The sequence below is a fragment of the Zootoca vivipara genome, chromosome 7 (assembly GCF_965207765.1).
Source record: "Zootoca vivipara chromosome 7, rZooViv2.hap1.1, whole genome shotgun sequence".
Classification (NCBI taxonomy): Eukaryota; Metazoa; Chordata; class Lepidosauria; order Squamata; family Lacertidae; genus Zootoca; species Zootoca vivipara.
Window position 1 is genome coordinate 48,560,509 of NC_142590.1, and position 20,623 is coordinate 48,581,131.

General features: G+C 48.3%; 1 protein-coding gene across 2 annotated transcripts in view; it reads right to left on the bottom strand.

The window, feature by feature from the left end:
- Positions 1 to 518: 518 nt before the first annotated feature.
- The window catches only part of CELSR2 (cadherin EGF LAG seven-pass G-type receptor 2), a 124,285-nt gene continuing 104,180 nt past the window's right edge, over positions 519 to 20,623 (bottom strand). Inside the window, exons 22-35 of one of the 2 annotated variants that reach the window (XM_060276996.2) lie at positions 19,236 to 19,403; positions 18,973 to 19,099; positions 18,613 to 18,813; positions 18,261 to 18,435; positions 17,826 to 17,938; positions 16,617 to 16,696; positions 14,659 to 14,785; positions 13,374 to 13,496; positions 11,296 to 11,426; positions 9,996 to 10,084; positions 7,968 to 8,141; positions 7,389 to 7,613; positions 6,324 to 6,567; positions 519 to 2,669 (exon numbers count right to left, since the gene is read on the bottom strand). In XM_060276996.2, coding sequence (XP_060132979.2) covers positions 2,666 to 2,669; positions 6,324 to 6,567; positions 7,389 to 7,613; positions 7,968 to 8,141; positions 9,996 to 10,084; positions 11,296 to 11,426; positions 13,374 to 13,496; positions 14,659 to 14,785; positions 16,617 to 16,696; positions 17,826 to 17,938; positions 18,261 to 18,435; positions 18,613 to 18,813; positions 18,973 to 19,099; positions 19,236 to 19,403 — 1,981 coding nt within the window. In that variant the 3' untranslated portion in view covers positions 519 to 2,665. Of the gene's footprint in view, positions 5,319 to 6,323; positions 6,568 to 7,388; positions 7,614 to 7,967; positions 8,142 to 9,995; positions 10,085 to 11,295; positions 11,427 to 13,373; positions 13,497 to 14,658; positions 14,786 to 16,616; positions 16,697 to 17,825; positions 17,939 to 18,260; positions 18,436 to 18,612; positions 18,814 to 18,972; positions 19,100 to 19,235; positions 19,404 to 20,623 lie in introns of both variants that reach the window. The other variant, XM_060276995.2, reaches the window with a different exon arrangement.

The window sequence follows — 20,623 nt, forward strand, 5'->3', positions numbered from 1 at the left end:
ACTGTAATGTAAACAGCTATCAAAATAATGTGTGGATCTGAGACGCAAGTAATGTAAGAGAAAATCTATTACCGCCTTAGTCAAGCAATGTGCTGGGAGGTGAGAAGGTATATTATTGCTGTCTAGGTAACAGCAGCTGCCTCCTTGCTATGGGTGTGAGTGTATGGAGTGTATCCATACAGCCTTTCCTGGAACTGGTGGGTTTTGCAGATGGAGTCTATTGGACAAACTGGCTCAGTTAAGGAATCTGCTGTGTTTCCAAGGAGCTGAAGAATTTCTTGCGAGTTATCAGTGGTCATGCTAGCATCAGAGCTTGGCAATGGCCTCCCAATATTTAAAGTGTGTTGCAGCTTTTCCTCCCGGAAGATTAGGCCAATCTTGGTCTACCTCCTTCCCATTCACCCAAGCAGTAAGAAAACTCAAGAGCTTCAGCTCTGCCAAATCTTGCTTATTGGTTTTACCCAAGACACAATTCTCTAGCACAAGATGTGGGTGTGGAACTGAAATGAAGTCACCTGCACAGAACTATGGTTTTATTGTTTAGTAGGTAAGGGGAATGAACCCTACAGTATTTACATAAACAACCCTACCTGTACACTTCAACTATTTTGTTTCCAGGGAAGAGCCAGCATCACAGTCGTTAAAACACTTTGTTCCTCCAAAAGGTGAAATCACCACATTTCCCCCCTCTGATCTCCCCCCAACACCCTGGCTTGCTAAAAGGGAGAAGAGTTAGGCTTCTTAGGGAAAAGTAGTTGCCACTCTTTCCTGGTAATGCTTCAGTACCTTCAATAGCTACCTGGCAGGCAAAAATCCAACAAGTGTAGCATTCCCTTCTTCCAGCCTGAAGATACATCAACAGAAAAGAAGTCGGTTGAATTGGTGTCTGCCGTGCAGCAATCCAAGGCACTGGGTGCCCTACCAGCAAAAGGAAGCAACTGGCTCTGGCTCTGGTTGAGCTCTGCTGAAAATGACCCCATTGGCTATTGCAGAGGAAGTTGATGAATTGACAAGTCGGCTGCTTTGGAGCTAATATTGACACTGAGTCCACAAGGACATGTGCTCAGGTTGGGACGGTGGTGGCTGCTCATCGGCTGTGAAGTGAAGGATGTGGTGAGCTGCGCAAAGAAGCAGAGCCAAAGTCTACAGCAAAGGCAACTTCGCTGCAGGTGCCAGTTCATTCAGACTCTTGACTCCTATTACATGGTTCATTTAGTGCAGGGACAGGGATGCTGCTGGGCTCCAGCTCCCACCAGCCCCAGCCAGCATGGCCAAAGGTAAGGGGTGAGGCAGAGTCCAGTGGCATCTGAAGATTCACTGGTTCCCCATCCCTCCCTGATGGAGTGTCACAGGGTCAGCCGATCCACCTAACCTCCCAGGTGGAAGATGCATGTGGCGGGCTGTGCCTTCTATAGGGTGCAGCTTACGATGATTAACCAGGGGTAGGCTTCTCCATGCACTTCCCCAGATGTTTCCCGACTTCACATACCTTTTAACTTAACACTTCTGGTTCGAAGGACTTAGGTGGCGGTTTTCTCTCCACCCCCTCGACTCTCTAATTTGTCCCAGCCCTTCCCCTAGGATGGCACAGCAGCAGGCAGATAGTTGCCAGTAAATATAAGAATACACATCATAACAGTAAAAAAAATAAATTAAAATGCAGACACGCCAAACACATAAATTCTACAGATGGGCGAAACTGGTTCTCTGTGGACGGCAGATTTAAGACTCAAAAATATTTTGCAAATTGCAGTAATGGAGCAGAAGCTGAGTTCTTGCATGGTGCTTCGTCTAGGAGCTGCTGCCTCCTCAATCTCTGGTGCTTTTAAAGGTTTCATTAACACTTGGTCACAAGTGGAGGGACATGGCCTCGCCACTCCAATTCTGCCCCGTCTTGGACAGAGTAATGGGGCAGAAGACAGTTTGTTCTAGAAGTTAACAGCTGCTTCGAGAGAGCTTGTGCTGAATAATTCTTTCCTCAATACTGCTTTTCAGATCTGTTCAGTTAGCGCTTTCTCCACGTGAGAAAGAGCTTGCATAGGAAGTTATGGTAGACTATTCTGTGCACAGGGGTTGCAGACTAAAACCTTAGGTTAGAGGTACTGTAGGGATTGGGGTGGGGAGCAGGTTGAAAGCTCCCTCCAGTACAACTCCTGTGTCTTTCCTGGTCTCATGGCAAGCGAAAAAGGTAGCAGGTGAAGCTTTTCCTCGTATGCAGCTTCAGTAATAGGAATGGCTGCACCTGCTAGCTAGCTGCTTGTCGTGTAAGCTTGAAAGAGAAAATATTTGGCAAATGCTGGCAGGAAGAGATGCATCCAGCTTTTCCTGTGGGAGGGGGCGGTGTTTTATGGAAGACATGGTACCGGTAACTGTTGGTCCTCCCTCCAAGCCATAATTCAGCACCACAGAAGGTATTCCTTGACTTCTGCAGATACTTCACTGGAGTCTAGAGATCCGGGACGTTGCTTGCTCTCGCTTGGAGTTAGCAATGCAAAGTCTGAGAGGGTTAGCTTCTCTTGTTGCCTCTCCTAGTCCATTTCTGAATTGGTTCTGATTGTTCTGTGTGTCTAAAGTTGATCAGCACATGCAGCTTTTGTTCTAGATGATTTGGCAGACCAGCAAGGACCAAGGGCTGCACCCAGTTCCCTGCGCTCAGAAGCCTCGGTCACCTACGGGAGGAGACAGGAAGTCCAGAGATCTTGATCTGCATTTAGTGCTGGAATACCCATAAGATAGCATCACACAGGAGGGATTGTGGGAGGTAAGAAGGCTCTTGCCTGTCTGGACCACCCTTATTTCAATATAGGTCTCCATTTAGCTTTAAATATGAGAACAAGTTGTCCCAAGTGGGGCTGGATGTCAAAGACAGCATAGACTTGCAGGTGGAAATGAGTCAGATACTATTGTTTTGGACAGAGAAGTGAGGGAAACACCAGTTTCTCCTTTCACTTAAATGGGCTTACCGGGGACACTAGGTGGAAGCAAGACTCTCTCTGGTTAATCCATGTATTAAAGAGGCTGGAACTGAGCCCCCTTGTCTGCTTAGCGTTGTGGGCGGCTGCTGCTAAAGTGCCGGGCTGACATTACACAGGTTCATGAGAATCACATCCATGTTAAAACATTCCAAGAAAAGGTTAGGAATTGGCAAGGACAGAGGCCACTAAAAAGGCCTGGCGGCAATGGCCAAGTTTCCTAGAGGCGACGAACACAGAGGCCTTGGGGTGTGTTTTTTGGAACCATATCCTTTGACAAGCCAGACCATAGCAATGCTCAAGTCTCAATTAATTCCTCATTGTGCAAACCTCGACCAAGTCAGTTCAAGCGCATCGTATCTTGCGCCCTGGCTAATGAGACTTAACATTGCTACGAAGCTAAAGATGTAGCCCCCCAGGGGGCTTTCCATCTCTTTTAAATTAGAACATCCTTCAGCAGTGGTCAAATATTTTTTTTAAAAAAAACCCACATCAAAATAAACAGTGCCTTCACCCCTCTTCCCCTGGCCGCCCTCCCCCTCTTCCCCCAACTCCCTTATCAGAAAAATCTCTCTTCTCCCCCCACCCCCACCCCAAGGAACGTTATAAAAAAAGTACTTTCCAAAAGGACCCAGCATGAAAATCCCCATTATGAGCAGGCATCAGGCTTGGCTGAGTGTAGAAAAATGAAGGCTTCTGAGGCAGAAAGGCAGCACCCTGTTGGCATGAGAGCCAGGTGCTATTGAAAGACATCAAGGCAGCATCCCGGCTCCAGCCTGGCAGCACGTGGACCAGGTGCTGATTGGCTGAGAGGAGCAGGGAGGTGGGACTTTTTTCTTTTTGTCATTGTCTACGAAAATAGTTGCAGCATGGGCTGACGGCTCAGCAGGCCACACCCACGGCGCTCAGCACCTTGGTGGGCTGCCTCTTGGAGCATCCCCACGGGGCCAAGTCACTGGATTGGCAGGCTGAGCTTGGAGAGGAGTGGCTGTCGCAACCAAAAAACGGTTGAAAGGGATATTAGCCCTGGTCCAGGATGGAGCATTTCCACGGATGCCAACAGTGGCCCATTGGGGAGGTCCTAAGCCCCTGGTCCCACTGTGCAGACTGGGGCACTGGGGCTGGCCCAGGGAAGGGGCTAGATCCACAGCAGACCCAGCAAATCTGTCCAGTCCACGGCTGTAGGTAGCATCATGGCGATTCGCGTCCTGCGACAATGGCTCTGGGTTTCTGTAACAATCCAACCACTCTGTAAGATCAGGGAAAGCCTTTTATTTTCCTTGAGACGAGGTGGTACTGCACACCTGTAGGGAGCGCTAGTGTATGTCTACAGAATCCAGGGCAAGCTATTTGGGCGATCCTTTCCTTCTCAGTTCTATGGTTGATTGGCATGGCACAACCAAGATCTCGGGCTCCGAACTTTCCTATGTGCCAGATAGCCAGAGACTGTCCTGCACATTGTTTTAACGTGCCTTAGTTGCACCTTGGGAGGTGTGCTTAAGCCCATGCTACTGGGTCATAAAAAGCATGATTATGATACACACACACACACACACACACACACACACACACACACTGCAGGGCGGGGGGAATGAGGGCTATCTCCTGGTTTTGTTTATATGCAACTGAGGTCTTAGAGCCTCCAAAGGAGTCAGCTTCAATGCAGAGCCTGCCTACTGTCTGCAAGTGGTGCTTAGCATTGGTCTCATGCAGGTCCCTCCCGCATGGCCAAGTCTGTCACGCCCTCAGGCTTTAATTCAAAGTTACCATTTGAGGAGGAAGATGCCATCTGCATTTGCCTCGCACGCTAAAACCTACGGTTTTCAGTGCCCCCTGGCGGCAGCCATCTTCAAGTGCACAGGCTCCTAGCTCAGCCCCATTGTCAGATATGCAAGCATCTTCACAGGTAATGCATTTCCAGAAGCCTGGGCACGTGGTTACTGCTGAGGCCCCCCCAGCCCGATTCTGATAGATAAGAAAGAGAGAGAAATATTCCAGACACACAGCAGTTCCAGACTGGGCAACAAAGCATGAAAATCCCTGAAGACGTGGAGGTGGTTGAGTTCGTGTTTCTTGTTTGTCTGTTTTCACAATGATCCAAAGTGCATCGGTTCAAGTAGGTCCGCCTCCTGGGACCTGCCGTTTCCCCCGCCAGGTGCCGGGGCGGCAGCTCGGTTTTCATTTGGCACTACATATGGTGGGTCCGGCTCCCTGGGCCGGGCTGGGCTGAAGGAGGCAACATTCCTCGCTGCGGTTTGAGAGCAATCCTGGCTCCCGGACTGGCCAAAGCACAAGGGAAACAGAGCCTGGCGCAGGCGTTGGCGTCAGATTGAGGTTTCATCGCTCCTGCTCAGTGATCAAACACAAAGCGAGACGGGGGGAACGGGGAGGGGGGAAACACAAACACATGAGCATGGTCGTGAGCAGGTTTGAGCAAAGCACCCCCCCTGGGGCTCGCGTGTTAATGGAGGAAATTAAAAAACAGAAATCTGGGCGAGATTGAAGCGAGAGGGGAGAGAACGAGAGAAAGACAGAGAAGGGAGGAGAGGCTGGGTTAGTGCCAGAAAGGTAAGGAAGAAGTTAGAATAGGACCCCGTCCCCGTCCCCCCACATCCACCCAGCCCCGCCCAGGGTCAGGATGGCTCCTAGCCCAACCCACTTGCTCAAGTCAGGATCTGCATGGCAGGCTTGTGCCCAGTCCCTGAGCACCTTACAAGAACACAGGAAAAGACGTGGCATTTGAGAGTATCAGAGCCTCATCTCAGGTGGTCCGAGAGACTACAGCCTCTGGCCTCAGCCCCGGGATGCTATCTTCTCCCAATATCCCACTGGGCAAACTGGTTCCCATGCTCCCCGCACATTCCAATAAATCTCTCCCCCCCACCACCACCCAGTCTACAAGGGGCAGCAAAGGGACGGCTGACACAGCCTATTTTTTAAGGCTGCCTTGACACCTTTTCCAAATTGGGACGTGGGGCATGGGGTGGCTACTGAAGGAACAGGTACACTCCTGGCCACGTGCCAGGTCAGGATCTAGCCCATGAGTGGAAAAGGCAAAGGAAATAGAAGTAGAGATTCTTAGCAAGCCCGTGTGAAAATAAGGTCCAGGGGAACGGCAAGAACGTTTAGCGAAAGCTACAAAGGATCTAAGGAGCTACAAGGGAGCAGACAGGGAGACGTTTTTAGAGAGGCACAGCCTGGGGACAGGTGAGACACAGCGGAGTCGCAGCCCAGAGGATCCGATGCACCAGGCATGGTGTGGACGAGGGGGCTCCACAGAGGCGGCGGGCTCAGACGAGTGGGCTGTGGAGGGCATCGCCCTCCCCAGGGAGAAGGCTCAGCCATACTCACTCGGAGCCCGAAGAGTCCTCATCCACTGTGCCAGTCTTTATGCTCATGGTGATGGGCGTAAGGCCATTGAGCTGCTCCTGTAGTGTCTGGCGGGGGCGCGGGGGCCCTCCCCCACGGCTGCCGTCGCTCCCCGAAGAGCCGTGCGATGACACCATCCCTGAGCGGCAGCTGGAGAGCTTGTTGTGGATGCGCTGGATGCTGTTCTTCTCGCTGATGGGCGGCAAGCACTTCTTCTTGAGGATGCCTGAGGAGGGCACAAGGTTCTGGGGTCAAGGGAAACGTCCTCATCAGATAGCAAGGTTGCCAATATGGAACGGGGAATTGGCCAGCCCTGGCTTTCTGGAGCCGGGTATGGGCAATGGGGGGGGCAGGGGGCGGAGAATCGATGTTGCGGGAGAACAGTCCCCATCATTCCTGACCATTGGCCACATCAACAGGGGCTGGTGTGAGTTGGAGTTGTAGAATCACAGAATTGTAGAGATGAAAGGGATCCCGAGGGGCATCTAGCCCAACCCCCTGCAATGCAGGAAATCTCAGCACGTGGTTCCCCCATCCAATCTGAAACCATACCAGACCCTGCTTAGCTTTGCAAATGTGCTAGAAGTTTTATTGCTGGACCATTAGCTGTCAAACAATATCTGGAGGGCCAAAGGTTCCACAGTCAGCGGTTCAGTATGCTCAGCACTGCAGACACAGGATCCCCATTCTGCACCAATGTAAAAAGGTGCTTCTGCCACCTGTGTTTATGATGTCGGTCAAGAAAATGTGTGTGTGCAGCTGCCAGTCATGCCAAGGGGCAAGGAGCTGTGCAGTGTACTGACGCCTACCCTGAGCCCTGCAAATCATATTCACCCCCATGAAATTTCACCAGGTAACTAACTGCTTTGAATCCTGTTTCTGGGCTGAGGCTTAAGGTTGCTGAATCCTGCAACTGATATGATGAATAGGACTGGGATTCCAGGACGCAATTCCGCAAGGTACCACAGATAGAGGAGGTCCCTTCTAAGGTTTCATGGGTGGGCAGGTGACTGGGCGCTGGGGTCTCCCACAGTCAAATCTCCTTACCTTTCTGAGGCTGGGCTGTGGGGTGAGGCAGCGAGCCCAAGACGCCGTCCCTGGTCTGTGTCTCCCCATTCTCTCTGGGCATCTCCTCTGTGGGCCCCAGCCGGTCGTTCTTCCCCATGGGCTCCACACGCAGCTTCTCTGAGCCAACATGCCCATCACTCTCGCTAGCGGTGGTCACAAAGTCACCTGGCCAGTAAGGTTTCCCAGGGCCAGCGAGGTTGTCCACTGGGGGGAAGGGAGAAAAGAAACCTAGCTTTGAACCTGCAAATTCTGACCCCATCCCACCTGTCCACAGATAGGAGGGCTCAGGTATCCCTGGAGCTTCCAGAAGCTGTGTTTTAAATCTGCTTTCCACCCACCACCCCCAATAGTTTCTATTGCTTTTATGTTGTAGAGAAGCTGTGTTTTAAATCTGCTTTCCACCCACCACCCCCAATAGTTTCTATTGCTTTTATGTTGTAGAGAACCCAAAGGACTTATGGCCGGCGAGCGGGGGGGGGGGGGCTTTATTAATGAATAAAATAAATAAACAAATAAATAAATAAATAAATAATGATAACAAGCCGTCCCCAGCATTACCCTTTGGAGTGCTGTGTGCTGGCATTTTCTCATTGTTGGGGCACAGCAAGTTTTCCCAGCAGGGCTCTCTAGGAAATTCTTCATCCACCTCGCTGTCAGAGGAATGGGTGGAAGCGTACGAGCCACTCTGGTCATCCTCCAGGGAGAGGTCACTGTCTGAGTCAGTGTCACGCTCTGTGGCCAAAGGAGGGGGTGGTGGTTAGAGTGTGTGTGTTCATCACTGTGCCTAGGTGGAGGGAGCTTTCAGTTTAAGAACCATCCCTGTTGCACTCAGTCTTCTGCCAACTGGCGCCACACACACAAAGACCTGGTATCCCTAACTCAAGTTGGTTTTAATCTCAAATTTGCAAGGGTCCTGGTGGTGAATTGGAGCAGTCCTTACGAACCAAATCAGCTGATTTTCGACATGTGTGGAAGCAATTCTTTTGTGCATTCACTTCCCTGCAGGCTCAGCTCACAATGACCTACATTCATCACGCTTCCATCGAAGAGACATTCTGGTGACAGCGTAAATGAGGAGTTTCGAGCTGTGCACGTACGGGTGAAACTCGGAAAATTCGAATATCGTCGAAAAGTGCATTTATTTCAGTAATGCAACTTTAAAAGTGAAACCAATAGATGAGATAGATGCATGACATGCAAAGCAATATATGTCAAGCCTTTATTTGTTGTAATTGTAATTATTTGTCGTTAGGCGGGTCAATTATAAATGGTATGTAATTAATGAAATGTAATAGCAATGTTTATTTTTGTATTATTGTAACTATTTGTTCTATTACTGTGGAATTTCCAAAAGAAAGCATTTGTAAAAATTAAAAGAAAAATAATAAATAAAAAGTTGCATTGCTGAAATAAATGCACTTTTCGACGATATTCGAATTTTCCGAGTTTCACCCGTATTCCTCTTGGCAATCACACAACTGCTTCAGCAAGTGCCCGTCTTAGCTCAGAAACTATCCCTCTCTCATACTCTCTGTCAGTTTGATTGTGTGAAATGCCTCTGATAATTATTTGGATAATTTTTTAGGAACAAAAACAAATTCTAGTGGTGTCTGTGCTTTGGGAGTCCAAACCACATGCAATGCAGGAGATCTGTAAATGGATCACCTGACTTTTTAAATAAACTATTAAACAGGCACAAAATTTGATATCAGCAGAACTAGGAGAGGTGGTTTTAACCTCTCCCTCCTATGCCACCTCCCCAAGCTCTTATCAGCATCCAGGAGAAAGTACCGGGGGGGGGGGTTTCAGGGAAACAGTGTGAGCAGAAAGGGTTAAGCACCCCCTTCCACAACACTGCTATAATCATCAAAGCATGAGCTTCTTGTGTCTGTTTTAAAAGTAAAAACAGCCACCATTGTTACTTCTACAGAAATTAACAATATTGGACATCCAAGTTATGTGTAACTTGATGTAAAGGGTCTAAACACATGCATCTTGGATCATCCAATGTTGTTTAGTCCAGGGACCACCAAGCACTAGAAATGAAGCTCACTGTTTTGTACCTGTTTGTCTTTGATCATGTTATCATTGCTCAAATTCTGTCCATCGCAATTTGCATTTCATTTAATTTGTTTGATCTCAGCCCAGTATGATGATTTATGAAAACAACGCTATTGTTTTCAGTCCTCCTGAAAACGGCATGATCTTACATAACAGATATCATTATAGTCCTACATTTCTCACTATTTACAGTACTGCGACTATTACCGATTGTCCATCATTAAGCAGCCAACTTCCCCAGTCAGTTTTAGTCTAAAAGCCTTATTGGAAACAAAACAAAACATTTACAATCTTTGTCTATCTGTGAATGACACAGATCCTCAGCAAGATATCCACACTGTGAAAAAGGCACTGAGACACAACAACAATTCCAGCCATCTCCCTTACTCTCCCTTCCCCTTCATCTTGAAAATCTCCTGTGACATTAAGAACTGTATCGCAGCACAAGCCATAGTTTTAAAGGCTGGTTTTGAATACAGATTCATACAGTTCTGCTTAGAATTTGCCCTGTTCCCTTCTCCTTACCGTTGTTCTGATCCTTAGCTTCCAGGAAAAGTGAACTGGGATCTGGAGGCCCAATGTGCACCTGGCTGTTGTTCAAGCCAGATTCCTCCCTGTAATAAAATAATAATAATAATAATAATAATAATAATAATAATAATAATAATAATAATTTATTATTTATACCCCACCCATCTGGCTGAGTTTCCCCAGCCACTCTGGGCGGCTTCCAACTGGATATTAAAAACAGTACAGCATCAAACATTAAAAACTTCCCTAAACAGGGCCGCCTTCAGTTGTCTTCTAAAAGTAAAATAATTGCTTGTTGCCTTGACATCTGCTGGGAGGGCATTCCACAGGGCGGGTGCCACTACCGAGAAGGCCCTCTGTCTGGTTCCCTGTAACCTCACTTCTCGCAATGAGGGAACCGCCAGAAGGCCCTCGGTGCTGGATCTCAGTGTCCGGGCTGAATGATGGGGGTGGAGACACTCCTTCAGGTATACAGGACTGAGGGCCTGCCCCATGTAGAGCGCATTGCAGTAGTCCAAGTGGGAGATAACTAGAGCATGCACCACTCTGGCGAGACAGTCTACGGGCAGGTAGGGTCTCAGCCTGCGTACCAGATGGAGCTGGTAGACAGCTGCCCTGGACACAGAATTAACCTGTGCCTCCATGGACAGCTGTGAGTCCAAAAAGACTCCCAGGCTACGCACCTGGTCCTTCAGGGAGTCCTGAATGTAAGCATAATGCAGGAGAGATTATAGCTGCTCGGAGCTCCTAGAGGGCAGAGGGGCAAGCCTTATGCCAGGCAGGAAAGTGGCTATAAATTCTCTGTACATCATGTTCCTGTGAGTGTTGAGCATATTCACCTTGAGGGCAAGAAAGACTTGCATCATCAACATTACAAAAAAGCAAAAGACCCTCAAGGCATGCCTTTACAAGTGGTTCAGGAAAGGAGTTCTCAAGTGGCTGTCCCTTATTCTGACTTCAGCAATCCAGAAGGAACACTATTGGTTCTGTGCTTCCCTGAGCGATCAACATCAAGAAACAACCTCAAACTAAAATACTTAGTACAGCAGTGGCTTTAAAAGAGAGACAGAGAGGCAAGCCTCAAAAGAGCAAGGAAGAGGCAAGCCTCAGCGGAAACCCTCCTTGAGGTCATAAGAATTCAGTTTAGGGAGTAGTTCTAGTAAGGTGACATCTCGCAAACTGTCACTCTGAAATGGCATACCACCTACCCCCTCTGCCCAATATTAATTCTTCCCACCCTACTTTCACATGTCCATTGTGCAATGAAGGGAGAGGGCCCTGGAACTGGAATTACCTGAGCACAAAAGGGATGTAGCTGTGCTGACTCTTGCCGGAGCGGACAGTGCTGTGCAAGGAACCAGTGGAGTCTCCAAAGGGCGTGTGGTACAGCTGCCCATCAACGTAGGTGTTGTTGCAGTTATAAGCCTGGTGAGAGAACACTGTGATCAGAGGAGAGGGAAACCCTAAGAGCAGCAGAGAGGCAGGAACTGCCTCCCCTTGTAGATATCTCCTTTCTTCTCAGCAAATGCATTCCAGAGCTGGGAGTCTTTCCCCCCACCTGTGCCGCCCCTATCATTAGGCAGAGTGAGGTGGCCACCGCAGGCAGCTGAAAGGTCAGCACATTGTTGCTTTTGAATAGTATGCTCGCTGCCAGGGAAGGGGAGGGGCCCATGTGAGGATTTCTGCTTCAGGCGCCAGCTCTTAAAAGGGCCAGCCCTTAAAACTGTGAAGACCAGGGATGAAAGGGTCTAGATAATGCCTGGTGAAAACCTCAGAAGTCTGTGGACTGGAGATTGTGTACACTTTCCAGTGGCAGTGCCGTATATCACTCCTGCTCTTTCTACATGGCTAGCAATAGCAGCATAAATCTGGCAAAGCAAGCAAATACCTTCACATTTGCTTAGTTGCGTGGATTCATGTAGGTTGCCAAATCCAGCTTCTTTTCTTGGCATAGAATTGGAATCTGATTCATTTTGTCTTTTAATAACAGAGCACACAACTAGCATGGCTGCACTTGGCTGGTATGATAAACCGTGGTTTGATCATGATAGGAATAATAAGCCTAGTGCCCTCCCACCCCGGGCCTATGCATTCTGCTCTCTCCTTCTTTAGTACAGCCACAAAGTTTTTACTTCTGTAGTTTGTGGCTTCTTCCAAACCCAACAAACCAGCTATCTTAACTTTGGTTTGTTTAAAACAAATCAGCCACAAACCATGAACTAAGATTAGTCAAAATTTAGGGTTAGACAATGATTAATTCTAACTGTAAATGAAAGCTTCAAATCTGCTCCTTGTGGATGTACTAGAGGAGAAGAGGGGATGAGTGTGTAAGCCTGAAGTTTGCCTAGGATTCCTCCCATCAAGCTAAACCACAGTTTATTATGATGTCCGAATGCATGCAATAGAACACCGCCTGGTCATACATACTGATTTTCACTGTTCCTTGCTTAAACAACTACTGGGTTGCCACTTCCTCAAACACTCACCGCTGATAATATGAAATTCACAGCATGCTATAGTCTGCAGGAGAACAATATGAAAGTATTCTATAGGTGGCACTATACCCCCCAAAAACTTGCAAAAATGTATGGAGGACCAAGTCCCCAATGCTGGCGTTGTAAAAAAGAAATTGGAACATATTACCACATGTGGTGGACCTGCCAGGAAATTAAAAGATATTGGAATAATATATACGAAGAAATCAAAAAACTATTTAAACAGTCAATAAAAAAAAGGCCGGAACTATTCTTATTAAACATACTACCACCAGAAACTCCAAAAGAAACAAAATCCTTACTGCTGTATGCAATGACTGCGGCCAGGGTATTAGTGGCAAGAAAGTGGAAGAGTGAGACCTTACCCACTATATTGGAGTGGCAAACACTTATGCTAGAATATGTACAACTGGCTAAACTCACTGACTCAGTAAGAGAATCATCAACACAAAAAGTATCCAAAGAGTGGAAGGTCTACAAAAAATACTTAAAAATGTATTATCCTAATAATTCCATATTGGCAGATATAGATTAACGTTTGTAATATAAAAATGAGATTAAGGGAAAATTGAGAAGAAAGGAAGAAAGTTATAACGAAGACCCGTAGAAAACAAAGAATTTGGAAGTGTAATATTGGAAGGACGGGAAGTTTCTAAGAAGGAAGAAATAGGATTTAACATAAAGATAATATACGGTTCACATTGCGAAGAAGAATTTATTTTGTATTTTGAATTATGTATTTAGTTCTTCTGTATTTATTTATTTTTCTTTTGTATGAGATACGACGAGGAGGAAACTATCGTTGTATTCATATCATGCATATGTTCTACTCTGTATTATTTTAAACAATAAAGTCTTTAAAAAAAAAAACACTCACCGCTGTCAAGGTAGATTTGGTGGTGAATGTGGGGTCTGTGCCATGCTTCTTGCCACAACTGGATTTGAGAGCCTTCCTCACTTCTTTACACAAGAGGACACAGAGGATGAAGATTAAGGGCCCCTGTGGAAGAAACCAAACAGATCACAAGTCTTGACAGTCTTATCCTGGAATATCCCAGACTGCATTCAGGCAGACATCAACAGCATCAAGGAAGAAGAAGAAGAAGAAGAAGAGAAGAGTTTGGACAGGGCCGTCTTAAGCGCCCCTGGCGCCGTGGAGCATCGGATCCCTCTGGCGCCCCCCCCCCCCCCGTTTCCCAGCACGGTGGGCGGGTGGGTGGGTGCCGCGCACAGCACGGCTGCCACAGGCGCTGTTGTGCGCCCGGCCGGCAGGCACAGCACGGTTGCCGTGCCCGTGGGCGTAGCTGCACGTCGAACCGGCGGACCGGCTGGCCAGTGGGCTGGCGCCGTTGTGCCCTGCGCCACCGGGGGTCTACCTAGAGCCGGCCCTGAGTTTGGATTTGATATCCTGCTTTATCACTACCTGAAGGAGTCTCAAAGTGGCTAACATTCTCCTTTCCCTTCCTCCCCCACAACAAACACTCTGTGAGGTGGGTGGGGCTGAGAGACTTCAAAGAAGTGTGACTAGCCCAAGGTCACCCAGCAGCTGCATGTGGAGGAGCAGAGACCCGGACCTGGTTCCCCAGATTATGAGTCTACCACTCTTAGCCACTATACCACACTGGCCACACAACACCACTACACCACACTGAAGGGGAAGCCCATTGCTTATTCCCACCTTCCATCCCAAATGGCATCACTGTTCTCTTCCCACCTGTTTCTTCTGACTCACAAAAGCAAAGAGTAACACTTTCCTTCAAAAACGTGCATGATATCCAAAGTTTGCACTGGACTCCACTAAATCCAGTCGTGGTTTCATTAGGCCGATATGGATGAATCAATACAGATGTTAACAATTTCTATATGGATAATTATTGCTGTTTTTCTTAAATAGCACCTATTTTATATAATTCATGTGTTAGCTTGGAGGAGGAAATGCGGAATTTTTTTTCTACTTTGAGCAAAGCTAGAGATCAATCCTTTGGGGGAAAGATCATATTCCAAACATATTCCTCATGACTTAAGCACAACAGAAGTGATTTGCTAACTCAGTATGTGCTTGTGCATGGAATCTAGTAACACCACTGGACCAACATGACTGATCTTGGGAGATTTCCCACCAACTCCCACCCCCCTGAGCCTCTGCTTGGTGCCCACCATACCTGGAGGCAGTTGAAGCCAGCAAAGAGGTAGTGGAAAAGGATGGCATCGCTGTTGACAGACAGCAGGGCCAGCAGCCAGGTGATGCTGATCAGCAGCAGGGAGATGAAGCCTGAGCGCAGGCCAGAGCTGCAATGAAGAAGGAGCATGGTCAGTGGGGTCTCTCCCACACAGCCCCCATGGGACTATGTCCACAGGCACATCCCATCCCTGGTCCCCAGCAACAGGCTCTTCACATGGATCCCATGTGCCAAAAGCTGTGGGGCACTCTTCGCTTTGCCATATCAGTTCTAGGATTTATGGGGAGGATTGGCAGGATTGAACTATGTCAACAAAAAAGTGTTCCCCTGAGTTCCAGCGGTCTGTTTTGACCTTAATGTGGGAAACAAGAATAGAACTATGTCAAGAGGAGACAAAACGGCAAGAGTTACAGCAACAATTTCAGATGGTGATGGCAGAATATGATTTTCTAGAAGATGAAGCTTTTGAAACTGAAAAAGATGAATGTGAGAATGACAATGATGGTGACTGTGATTTGGAAGGAAAAGATGAAGATGAGGACTGTGATGATTCAACACAAAATGAAGCACACCACGAAAAAAATGATGACTTTACTCTACAAAAAGTTGGATGGAGTGCCCTGCATTTGAGGGGGGCACGATTGGTATTACTGGAACTCCAGAACACCCACAGGGAAGAAGGAAAAAATATGCAGAGAAGAGAAGAAATTCAGGGGTCTTGTATGGTGGCCTGGATGGCAAAAGACTATAAACAGGGGGTGGGGTGAAGGGAAAGTGATGTTGTGATTATAAGGATGGATTAACAGGTTTATAACTGGTCTGCTGATTATGGAATTTGCTGGATTGGGGGGGTGGAGCCGGTAATCGGGGATGTAAGGTTAAATTGAGAATAGTTATAGTTTTAAAAGTGAATGGATTTTGGAAAAATGTGAAAATATGGAGGCTTATAGAGGGAGTAAAAATTAGGCACGGGAAGATAAAATGGGAGTTTGATTTTTCAGTGATTTGAACATTAGGTGAAAATGATAATAATTGATTTATAAGTTGTATAAGATATAAAGGTGTATTTTTATAAAGTAAGAAACTGTTAAAGATGATAAAAAAGGGATGAAAACCGGGGAAGGGGGGGAGGGGAAGCCCACAAAATATGGTTTTACAATTATGAATGTAAGAAAAAATTTTTCTGTTTTGTACTGTTCTTTTTCTCTTTTTTTGCTCTTTCTTTTTTCTCTTTTTTCCTATTTTAATTTTTTTCTTTTTTTGGTATGACAATAGATGGTTGGATGGATGTCCTCCTGCGTACTGCCCTGGTTTGCTGGAGCTCCCTGGTGGCAGGGGGGGGGGGCTTTGGGGTCAGGGGAGGGGGAGGAGGACAGAAATCCAAGCATAAAATGGACCATCTCTGACTGTTCACCTACATGAGATACTTCTGTGGCAGGGGAGGATCCATGTGGGTGGGTGGGAAGGAGGTGGAAAAGGTGTCTATGTATGTACCGTTTCCTTTTTTTTGCTGTTTGTAAAATTAATAAAAAGTATGTTTTTAAAAAAAAGGATTTATGGGAAGGGATTATGTAGTGCTCTCAAGAATGCTGGAAATTCCAAGGCTGGGTTGGGTGTGACAGTGGGTGGCCGTCAACAAGGGGGGGAAAGGACTTGGCCAGAGTTCGGCAGGAAGTGAAAGGGCGGCACAAAGTGCAGTATGCAGAAAAGAGCAGAGGAGGAGGAAGGAGGAGTGGGATTCTGCAGCTGGGAGAAAGCAGTGTGGCGAAAGCAGCAGCGGACATGGCACAGCAGTAGGAGGGGGGGGGGAGAGCACATGGCAGCAGAAGCAGCAGAGATGACCAAGCAATGGAATCAAGTGGCAAGACAGTGCAAGAGTCACACAAGAAGATGGTGATGTGCCTTTATTGTGGTGGAGCAAGAGCAATGCTAAGACTCACACTGTCCCCTTCTTCTCAAAACCCTGTTGCTGAGCAGCACAAGTGGCCTTGGTGGCCAGGATGTAGAGGAAGACACTCATCTGAGAGGAGAGAGAGAGAGAGAGAGATTAGCACTAGCCCATCCAAGGTCCTCCCTCAAACCCGGACTATTCCCATGCCATTAGAGTCAGGATCAGCCCCATTTCTTTAGAATGCTCTGGGCTTTCCCATTTTGCAAAGATTAGCTCTCTCCCTGTATGATGGTGCTGGGGGTGGGGTGGGGTGAACCTGGCATAGCTGTCAAGTTTTCCCTTTTCTCGCGAGGAAGCCTATTCAGCATAAGGGAATTTCCCTTAAAAAAAGGGAGAACTTGACAGCTATGGAACCGGGAGACCCCTGCCACAATGGGGAGGGAGGGAGCTGTGATTGAGGAAGGTACTTCTTTCCAGTTCCACTGCTGCAGGTGATGCAACGGGATGCCTTTCTTTCCCAAGCATCTCCCAGACATCTCCAATGGGGAAAGAGGATTATAGAACTAGACAGCCTCTCTACCCATGGCTGGGGCAAAACTAAGCACAGAATGGAGGATCTGGGTCCCACCTCCTCCAGCTCCCCCTTTTCTCTATTTACAGGAGGGGTGGGGAACGGTATGTGGCTGGCAAGCCAGACACTGACAGCTGATCATCGTCCACCTGTCAGTCACCTGCTGTTACCAAGCTAGACAGCAAAGGAAGTGCCCTTTCCCAAACAGAGTTTGAAGCAGGTACTGCTGGTCAGCTGACTGAAGGTGTCTGCAAAACTTAGCTTTGGGCAGGGATCAGCTCCAGTGTGGAACTCCAGCTGGAAGCCCCTGAGTGGAACCAATCCCAGGGGGGGCTTGCATTCAATTCCACATTTGCAAGTCACCAAATACAAGCTGGTCAAGGAGCAACCAGGAGCACACTCAAAACCATTCCTGTGCAGCCAGGTCTATAACTGCCCCCACATTTGACACCACATCTGACATTAGGTGTGGGGCATGGGGTGGGAGTGGCTTGGGGAAAGTGGGTCAATTTACAACCCTCCCTAATTAGCCAAATTAGGGTCCCCAGGTTATGCAACAATGATTTAGTGCTTTTCCCAGGGCATCAAAATGGTCCTATACTTGCCCCCATAAAGTCAGGCAACTTCTCTTTGATGGTATATTTACATTTGCTTTCCCCTCCACCAGCCCCTTGTATCTCTACTCACCGCAACAGCAAAAACAATGGGTCCAGCGAAGCTCCAGATCAGTGTATCATAGATGGAGAGCCAGCAGAAGTCTGGGTTCCCATAGCCTTCAGGGTCCAGGCCCACAGCAAGTCCTAAGCAAGGATACCATGCAGAACCATCAGCAGAGTAAGAGGAAGCATCTAATCACAGTCAGATAAGTAGCTCAGGAACTAGAACTGAAATGCACCAATACAGCTAGGCCTGCAGCCAGTCCATCTCAGCCCTATCCTTGTTTTAGGCCAGGCTTCTCTGGCTATGGTCTGGCCTCAGGTGCCCACTGCAGAGCGGACAGGGCAGAGCCACTTGCCCCCACCTCCTGCTTTCCAAACTAAGGCTTCACAAAGGGATGCTGAGGCCTTGGAGTGGCCAGGATGGCCCTGAGCTAGGAGATGTTGTGTCTGGTGTGGGCCCCACCTGTGATGAATGCCGGCACGCCCCATCCGACCATGTAGTAGAAGCGCATGGGGCCATAGTTGATATCGCGCACCTCGCTCAGCATGCGGTAGATGTGCAGTGCCTCCAGCAGCGCCCAGGCAAAGGTGCACATGTACAAGAAGTGCAGCAGGATGGCAATGACGGTGCAGGCAAACTGGCAAGGAAAGAGAGAAGGGGCAGCGGTTAGGAGACACCAGGTGGGCACCAGCAGCCCACGACGGAGATCACATTGGAGCCTCCACCTATGGCAGTGACTGGAATCATGGCTCTGGCCTGTTGAGCTGAGCTTCTTCTTGCCCTCACAGATTCCCACCCCACCCCAGGAGCTCACTGGCAGGTCAGCCTGATTGATGCCCAGCAGGAAGATGAGCTCGGAGAGGAACAGGGCCACCACAAGGTTCTTGCGAATGCTTTGCTGGTTGGATCGCAGAGACCGCAGGCCAGCCAGGAAGAGGAACGTGAGCAAGAGGCTGCCCAGCGTCACAGCAATGGAGGCGTAGGTTATGGTCTTCAGGGGCAGGATCTCACCATTCTGGGGGGAAGAGAGAGGGGGAGTGTGCATCAATGGACACATAAGATGATTTAGCAATGAGGTCATGTTCTTCCACCCTTGTGAGCCTTATCCTCATCACAATCCCACCCCTCCCTTCAGGTAATCTCCTGGATATGAGCCCATGATTGCCTCTCTTACCTCTCTGCGAGAAATGTCCATCAGCACAGCAAAGCTGGTCATGTGGTTACACTGGCAGCTGACATGAGTCTCGTTCCTGAAGACAACCTCACAGCCTTTGGCTGACCAGCCACCAGTCCCACTGACCCTGGGAAAACAGCAAACTCAGGGTCAAGCTGCCAGCCTTAGGGTGTCGCTGAGTGGCCTCTCCCTCAACCCCCCACCCCCCCCCAGCCTGACATCCTTCAGCACCCAGGCCTTGTTGTCTGGGCAGTGGGACTCACAGAATGGAGTGGTTCCAAAAGACGCAGATAGGTTTGGTCCGCTCCTCAGTTTCCAGCAGCCGGAACTGCACCGTGATGGGCTTCTCAAGCGCCCGCTGCATCAGGGCATCGTTGTCATGGATGCTGATGCTCACGACTGGAGTGTTGATGATGGGCCGCTTGGGGACTCTGTGAGGACACATGGCACACATTGAACCACATCCCCATTTCCTACATGGGCCTGTAAGGTGGCCCATCCCACTGCTTCCTGACAACTGCTAGCACATTGGCTCCCAGTATGTTTCCGAACACAATTCAAAGTGTTGGTGTTGACCTTTATAGCCCTAAACGGCCTTGGTCCTGTATACCTGAAGGAGCGTCTCCACCCCCATCGTCCAGCCCGGACACTTAGATCCAGTGCCGAGGGCCTTCTGGCAGTTCCCTCATTGCAAGAAGTGAGGTTACAAGGAACCAGACAGAGGGCCTTCTTGGTAGTGGCACCCACCCTGTGGAACGCCCTTCCACCAGATGTAAAGGAAATAAGCAGCTATCCTAATTTTAAAAGACATCTGAAGGCAGCCCTGTTTAGGGAAGTTTTTAATGTTTGGTGCTGTATTGTTTTGGTACTCGATTGGGAGCCACCCAGAGTGGCTGGGGAGACTCAGCCAGATGGATGGGATACAAATTAATAATAATAATAATAATAATAATAATAATAATAATAATAATAATAATACAAAATAACAACAAAAACAATGTGAGAGCCCTGCTCCCTATTTAAACCATGGGCACTGGAAATCATCTGCATGGTCAGAGGTGGGAGACATCCACCAGACAACCTTCTGGGGGCCAGAGTCAAAGGCAAAAGTAAGCAAAGCAACAAACATAAATCACACCTTTGTACAGCAGGATGCATTGCACACACACACACACACACACACAGAGAGAGAGAGAGAGAGAGAGAGAGATCACAGAAATCCATCTACCCTCCATCCAGGCAAGTAAGAGGCATTATCAGAGTTCAGTGACACATTCCAGTCAGGCAAAAACACGCAAAGAGAGTGTGATGCATGCAGGGCCAGTGAGGGTGTCTGGCTTAGCAAGAGTGGGCATGGCTGAGGAGAAGGTGTGCCCTGAAGAGAGTCCCAAGGGCCCAAGAGAGGGGCCTGGAGGGCCACATTTGACCACTGGGATAGATCCCACCTTCGTGCTTTAGTTGGCAGGGGGCCAGGAAGCCATATAGAAGCCGATGAGGCTTTAACAACAGAGAATGGAGCCCAAATCCTCCAGCATATGGGTGGGGGTGAGAATGACACGAACGGACCCCTTTGCAATGGACTTTTGAGGTGTCTGAAGTGGCCTACCCTAAATATGGGCATTGTGTATAATCTCCAGTATCTGAGGAGTCC